The sequence below is a fragment of the Cavia porcellus genome, unplaced genomic scaffold, assembly GCF_034190915.1.
Source record: "Cavia porcellus strain 051 isolate PalLab524CR breed Dunkin Hartley unplaced genomic scaffold, mCavPor4.1 scaffold_19, whole genome shotgun sequence".
Classification (NCBI taxonomy): Eukaryota; Metazoa; Chordata; class Mammalia; order Rodentia; family Caviidae; genus Cavia; species Cavia porcellus.
The window spans coordinates 59,600,326-59,607,813 of NW_026947502.1; the positions used below are offsets into that span (position 1 = coordinate 59,600,326).

General features: G+C 41.9%; 1 protein-coding gene across 1 annotated transcript; it reads right to left on the reverse strand.

Moving 5' to 3' along the window:
• Nucleotides 1-3,259: 3,259 nt before the first annotated feature.
• Nucleotides 3,260-5,188, reverse strand: Trmt12 (tRNA methyltransferase 12 homolog). The gene has a single exon (XM_005008685.4). It carries the CDS (start codon nucleotides 5,068-5,070, stop codon nucleotides 3,760-3,762), a length of 1,311 nt encoding a protein of 436 aa, XP_005008742.2. The 5' UTR covers nucleotides 5,071-5,188; the 3' UTR covers nucleotides 3,260-3,759.
• Nucleotides 5,189-7,488: the final 2,300 nt, after the last annotated feature.

Below are 7,488 nucleotides of genomic sequence, written 5' to 3' on the forward strand. Positions count from 1 at the left end.
GAAAAAGGGAGATTAGGGCTGGGGATTTAGCTTAGTGGCATAAGCACCTGCCTTGCAAGCAGGCGGTCATGAGTTTGATCTGCAGTACCGATTAAAAAAAAAAAAATCAGAAGAAAAAGGGAGATTGGAAACAGTACAGTGGGTCAACCTCAGTACCTTCCAGTGAATGAACTTCCTCTGCCCCAGTGAAAGGGGAATAGCTTGGTGAGTGTGGAGAATGGGCTGGGAGAAGGACACAATGATAACTGTAAAGTAAGAGGCAAAAAAATGTTCCAGGCAGACGGGAACAGCTTGTTTTGGAGAGAGGAGGCTAAGGTCTCACTTCCTCTACCTTTACCTGGCTTATCCCAAAAATTAAGTTTCAGCTCCTGCTCTTCCAGGTTTTCTCTTTTTAAAAACTAACACATAAACATTGCACATCCATATGACACATTGTGTAATGTTTAAATCAGATTAAACACCTCTATCATTCAGCATCTTCCATTTTTAAATATAGAGCCCAGTATTGCCATCTTGGTTATCTGCTGTGCAGCAGCATGCTAGGACTTATTTTTCCTATCTAACTGTAATTTTAGCAGCCATTCATTAACCTTTCCCGAACTTCTCCCTCTCCCAGCTCTTCCTAGCTTTAGGCAATCACTATTCCACTCTCAACTTCTGTAAAATCAGCTTTGTGAGATTCCATATATAAATGAGACGTGGTACTTGTCTTTCTGTGCTTGGCTTATTTCATTTATAATGATCTCCAGTCCCATCTATGTTGCTAGAAATGTTAAGATTTTGTTCTTTTTATGAACCGGTTGGTTCATTGTGTAAATGAACCTCATTTTCATTACCCACGCATTGGCTGATGGACACTTGGACTTTTTCACTTCTTGACCACTGTGCAGAGTTCTGCAGTGAACACAGGAGTGCAGATGATCTTTGACTGTCACTCTGCGTCAAGGAAACCAGAGGTACATGCCTTACAACCAAACTGGGGAATGGTGGTTTACTGTATACAAAGACAGACAATTAATGAACGAAGTGTTCACTATATGCCAATAACTGCTTAACACATTGACTTATTTATATATCTTAACAACTACTACTTTGATTTAAATATGAAATGTCCCCCAAAGATGCATATGTTGAAGGCTTGGTCTGTCAGAAGGTGGAGCCTAATTAGAAGATTGGGGTGTGCTTTTGAAGGGTATTACCTCTTCTTGGGATCATTCTCTTAGTTCTGTTTCCTGCCTGCCATGAAATGAGTAGCTTTCCTCTGCCATGTCCTCCTGTCCTGTTTCTGCCTTGCTACACACTTAAAGAAATGGAGCTGGCTGACCACGGACTGAAACCTCTGGTACCAAGAGCCAAAACAAACTTTTCCTTCTTAAAGTTGTGTATGTCAGGTATTTTGTCCCAACAATAGACAGGTGACAAATACAACTACCCTACATATATGTACAGTTGTTCACTCAACATATAAGATAAGGAAACTAAATCTTGGGAGAGTTACTCTTTGTCTCAGGTTACAGAGAAATAGAGGAATTTCAGAATTAAGAGTGTTGCCTACATTCAATGAAGGTAGAGCTTCATTGAGTCAATCTTGTCTTTTACTGATGAACCCTTGGGGCCTGATCTACCAACTGCTCAATATCAGGAATATATCTACATTCTCTGTGTCTGTCTTTCTATCTGTCTTAGAAAGTCAAATGAATTTCACAAGCTGCACTTGACACTGGCTGCCTGTACATCAGTTATGGCCAAAACGAACTCCTTAGTCCCAGTCGCTGTTTTATCTTCGCCATGTTGGTTCAGGCCTTACTTTGGCATCTTTACCAACTTGAGTAGAGTAAGCCATAGGCACACAAGTGAAAAGGAGCTCAGGATGTGTAAAAGATTAAGGTAAACACAGGAAGGCAACTCTAGGATGAAAATGAACGTCTGGTTTCTGTGGTGAGATCACAGGGTAGCCAACATTCCCCAGGAGCTTCCTGTGTGCAAGCCACAGGAAGCTTTTTAACTGTCACAATCCCCATCTTTAATATATGTATTACTGATTCCTCTGTCCCAACTAGCTAATGACAATGGCTCACTTTCTGAGTAAACTTTAGCTCTTGTTTCTACTTCTACTCTACCCACTCAAATCTGAGCCAGTTTTCAAGAGCCAATTTAAATAGTACTTCTATGTAGACTTCCCCATTTAATTTTCAGAACTCTCCCACTTTTGCACTGCTACAACATGCTGTCACCTATATAGCACTTAGCTTATTACATTCACTAAAGTCACTAAATACTTACATTCAAGTAAGACAAGAAAGGAGCTTTATCTACCAGATTTTTGTATTTCCTCTGGCTCTTAAATATAAAAGACAGTATTTGCCCCATAATATAGTGTCCAACTTATCCTTACAGCCAGTGTTTAAAAAGATTAATAATCCTGCATTACTGTAAAATGTCAAGTATAAGTATAATCTACACAAAGCTACACTTTTTTACATTTCCTTCACTAAGAAAACAAGTACAGATGGCTTCAGAATGCACCAAAGTAAAGCTACAAGTGATTCTCAACTATTAGTCACCCAAACGGCAAACCATGGTGACGGCACACAGCCATAAAATAAGGTGAAGTTTTAAAAAGTACAGAATATGTTGCAATTTCCTATTGCATCTTATGGTGCCCCTGAAAATACTGACCAGAGAAGGAAGTTTGTGTCTTATAAGAGCAAAGATTTTAATCAGAATTTTAAAAATTGCTAGCAATTGGCAATTATGGCATGAGCTTATGACTTGAAATTCAGATATTCTGTAATTTAGGGCAATGGTTCTTAATGTTTTCTATCATAATATACCTGACTAGTAAGACATTTCCCCCATATTCAGTTAGAAATGCTTAAGTCAAGGAGTTACACTAATTGTCGCCCTCTGCACTTCCTCATCAGCATCATGTTTATACTTTGATTTGGATTCCACTGCTTGATCTATTGACTTTATTTTTCAAATCAACCCATCTCCCATTGCCACCACCTTAGTTCATGCTACCATTACCTCATGTTGAACAATTACAGGAGCTGCTTCACTGGTCTCCCAGTTTCTAGCTTGGCTTTCCTCCAGCCAATTTCTCATACTGTAGCTTGAACAGTAATGTTTAGAACAGTATAGCATGGGGGTTCCACTCACAGGCAAGGGATGAAGGCAGCACCAGCATGAACTAGGAAGGGTAATGTAAAATACCCAGTGACTGCACAACTGCTTACTTAAGATAACAGCCATGTCAAACAGTTTAAAGAAACATTTATTTTGTAAATAAGAAAAACCAAGACCAAATGAATATGGAACCACATACGTCAGGTCTTAACTGAGGTCAGAATTCAAAATTCATAATCGCACAGATGAGTGTCATTTTACCCAGATAACTTGACATGTTCTGAGAGCAATAGAAGACAAATGAAATCATTTGGTCTCACAGGAGTGCCCAGTCTGTAGACCATGGGATGGATACACTTTATTTACCTGGGTCACATTAAGAGGAAGTGCCTTAGGCTGAAAATAAAATATAGTTAATGTATGTAAGTAGCAAAGTTCCTTTTTAAATATTTTTTGCTATGAGCATGTCCAGCCTACAGGCTGCAGGGTGGACACACCTGGTATAGCATACTACCAATGCCATAAAATATTTAAAAGATTACTAGGAGATAAAAAGGATGAGAACTCAGCTTGAGCAGAAGCATTAAGGGCCACTCCTGTGGATACCTTGTGTCACTGGATCCACTTCCTCTAGCCAATTAGAGGACAAGGACGGCATTCCAGATCCAAGACTATGTGATCCACATGGGGGGCATAAGATTTCACTAGTTGGATATGCAAGATTTGTGTCTTCCATGGTTTTCCATGCACCTGCTGGAGTAGAGTGGCAATCTGAGTTTCTGCAGATTCAGCCCACCTTTGCCACTCCAGCTTAGTGGCTGATGAAGGCACTTTTCCCCTAAAATCCCTGGTAGCTCCATTTTCCCCTTTGTTAGTGGTAATTTTCTGAGGGTAAGAATTTTCCGTTCTGCTGCTTCCGTGAGGCTGGAGATTCTTTCCTGGGAAAGAGTCCACGTTTTGATGGATATGCAAAATGCCCCCAGCATCCTGTCGTAGGACTTGGCAGGCAATGGGCCAACCTTCTTCAGAGCTGGGAATGAGCCCCAAGTTCACCCTATCTGCAATGTTTGAGAGTTTCAATGTCCTATTATCCCCAAAGTGTATTTGGCACCGATCTGACACTCCATTGATCTCCAGGTTTTTTCTCAGGGCAACTACAGCATGGGGGTTCCACTCACAGGCATGGACGAAAGCAGCACCAGCATGAACTAGGAAGGGTAACGTAAAATAACCAATTCCTGAATATAGATCCACCACTACTTCTCCGGCACAGGACATTGATGCCACTCGCAGCTTCTCACTGATGTTTCCGAAGGAGAACATACACCGCGTCACGTCAAATTTATATCGGATGCCATTATCCACATGCTCTACCCAGCTATTATCGCCCAGCAGCAGAGTCACTGCTGGAGTCCGAGGACCATCGGGTAACACCTTCCCTCGTTTTGCCAAACGCTGGACGCCAAGTGCAGAGGCAATGGTTTTCCAGAGTTCTGGTTCTAGATTTTTCCACTGCTTAGCTTGGAAACAGTCTTCACTCAGCAACAAGAGGTTACCATGCCGTTGCCAAGATCGGGGCAAATCAGCCTCCAGTTCAGCGGACCACGTTACTCCCTGACCCTCTACCCAGCGCCTCACCTCGCGACACAGTCTTTGGGCAGGTGGACAAACTTGGGCCTTCTTTGAAGGCACAGGATCCGGCAAGTGCGTCAGCAGACAGGTGCTGCCCGGGGCCACGCAGCTCCTCAGCGCCAGCAGGTGCTGCTCGCGGAGTGTCTCCCCCAGCACCGGCAGCGCCACGGCGCCGTCCGGCATCTTTTCCGCGCGGTGCTCTCGGTCCAGGAGCTTCATCTTCTGGAGATACTCCCGGTATCGCTGGGCAAACTGAGGCTCGGTCACAACTGCGACAACACCTGTGGACATCCCACCTTCCGTCCGCATTTCGCTGGCGCTCACATTAGTTCAGATTTCCTCGCAGAGGCTCCCGGGTCCGTTACACTTCCCGGTGTCGATTCTGAACCTCAAAGAACAAGTCCTCGCGACGGCCCGGAGTCCGGAAGTGACGTCAAAGGATCAGGCCGGAAGTAAACTGTAAGCGGCCCGCTTTCCCTTTGCAGTAGTGACGGGCCGTCTGCATTCTACGTTACGGTCGGTAGACCGCTCCCTCAGCTTGAAATTAATAAAAACAAGGAATTTTATGGTCTGCAAGACGTCAGATTTGTCGTAGCTTCCAGAACCCTCATCGACTCTGTTTAGTGCTGTTGTGCTCAAGTAACACTAACAGTTGTTCCATGTTTCGTTTCTTGCAAAGATTATTATCACTTCATTGTCTTGAAGTGCGAGTTAAATAGTAAAATATACAATATGCCTTAGATAGTGGTATGTTATTTGTGTATTAACACAAGGTTAAAAGGGCATGCCATAAAATGTAAATGATTCAATGGTGCAATTACGGTGAACAGTTTTCTTTTATATATTTTCTCTAATTCTCTAAATTGTATGTAATGACCGAAAGTTATTTTTTTTTTCAGAAAATTGATGCTACAGTTAGGAAATTTTCTGGGTCCCAATCAAGTGGAAACTCCCTTTGGTTTATTATTAGTAGCAGGGAATGGGAGAAGTCATATCATGCAAAATATTCTTTCACTTGTTTCCTTCTGTTCCAAAGTAAATTTGATCCGGCAGTTAAAAATTATTAAAATAATGTATTACAGATTTTGACCCAGACTACATCTTGCTTTTAATATGAGATAAATTACTGGCATATATAGTTTGAGAGATAGCAGATTTCAGAAACTGAGAATGTAGCTCAGTGATAAGAGTACTTGCCTAGGATGCATGAGATCCTGAGCTCAAGATCCAGCACCACAAAAAACTTGTGTGTGTGTGTGTGTGTGTGTGTGTGTGTGTGTTTTGTAGATTTATGAAGCAGGAACAGTTACAGGTGACCACCTTGCTCTTTCATCATTCAAATACTTTACATCATTTTCCCTTTAACTTGACTTCTTTAACATCACAACAAAGAAAAATTAACCAGCAAAGACAATAATAAACCCACTGGTAAGTAACCCATGGGCTCAAACTCAGAGGAGACACTTAGAATAAAAGAAGTTTGAGGAAATTAAGTGGACAGATAAAGAGGTGGAGAGTGGACAAACTTTGTCACACATTCTCTCTACAAAAAAGGCCAAAATTATTTCATTCCACATTAACACCCTAGTCAGAGAAGGTCGAACTGGAGATATGTTTCTGCTAACAATTTCCTTTTGATGAGATAACAAACATATAGAAGACCCCAGTTGCACTCACAGACCTTCTCAACAAAAGAGCCTATACATGGTGCAAGGCTTTTCTTCCTTGTGAACTGTCAGATTTCATATGGGAAACAGGTTCTAAATTTTATTGGATTGGCTATATACAAGAATACCACAGAGAACCAACTCAGAAAGGAAAGGAGAAAGACAGAAGGAAAATCAATATTTTAGTTCCAAAACATTACCACTAGATGGCAGCAAAAGTCAGGACCAAGGCAGTTGGTATCTCAGAAAAGTGTGCGTTTCACATGGTTTGAAGTTCAGGATTTCTTAGGGGTCTTGTCCTTCCTTACAGGCCTTTCTTCATTTGTGCCATCAGACATCCAATGCTGACATGGATAATTTGCGTTTCTTAGTATGTTTGGCAACAAGCAATAGAAAGTGGCACTAAACAGTGGGGAAAGAGGTAACATAAAAGGGTCCAGGGTTGTGTAGCTATGCAGCAAAATCTTCAGTTACCAGGCTCATTCTCAGCCTTGGTGTTAATTCTGTGGCTTCAAGATGACCGCTGAATTTCTGGGTGCTCTGACTGATTGAGATAGAGCAGAAAGAAATGAATGTCTGTCCCCATGAACTTCTACTCATCTCTGTGGGACAGAATGGGTGACCCTTGGGTACTGGGGAGGCCAGGAAATGGGTTAACAGTTCCTCTGGGTCCCAGGAATGGAGGACACATGAGGAAGAGTGAGAGACTACCTCTGAGTGGTCGTTCTGTACACAGCAGGTGAAAAGAAGCCCTGGGTACAAGACAGAGGCTCTGGAGAGGCATTCACAGGACAGGCAGAAAGGAGACTGTAGAGCAAAGAACAGAATCTATTAGTAATTCAGTTGATCCGAGAAGAGGCCAAGCTGATTTACCTGCCTTCACCTTTCCCCTGGAAACTCTTAGGTATTTTTGAAAATTCAGATTCAAATAGAAAATTATCTGCTTCAAGAAATATCTTTTCCTTTTCTTATGTGGGTTGTTTTTTAGGGCAGTTTACAAAAACCAAGCGAAAACTCTATACACATAAAGAAAGACACTGCTTTAAATAGTGGCACTGAG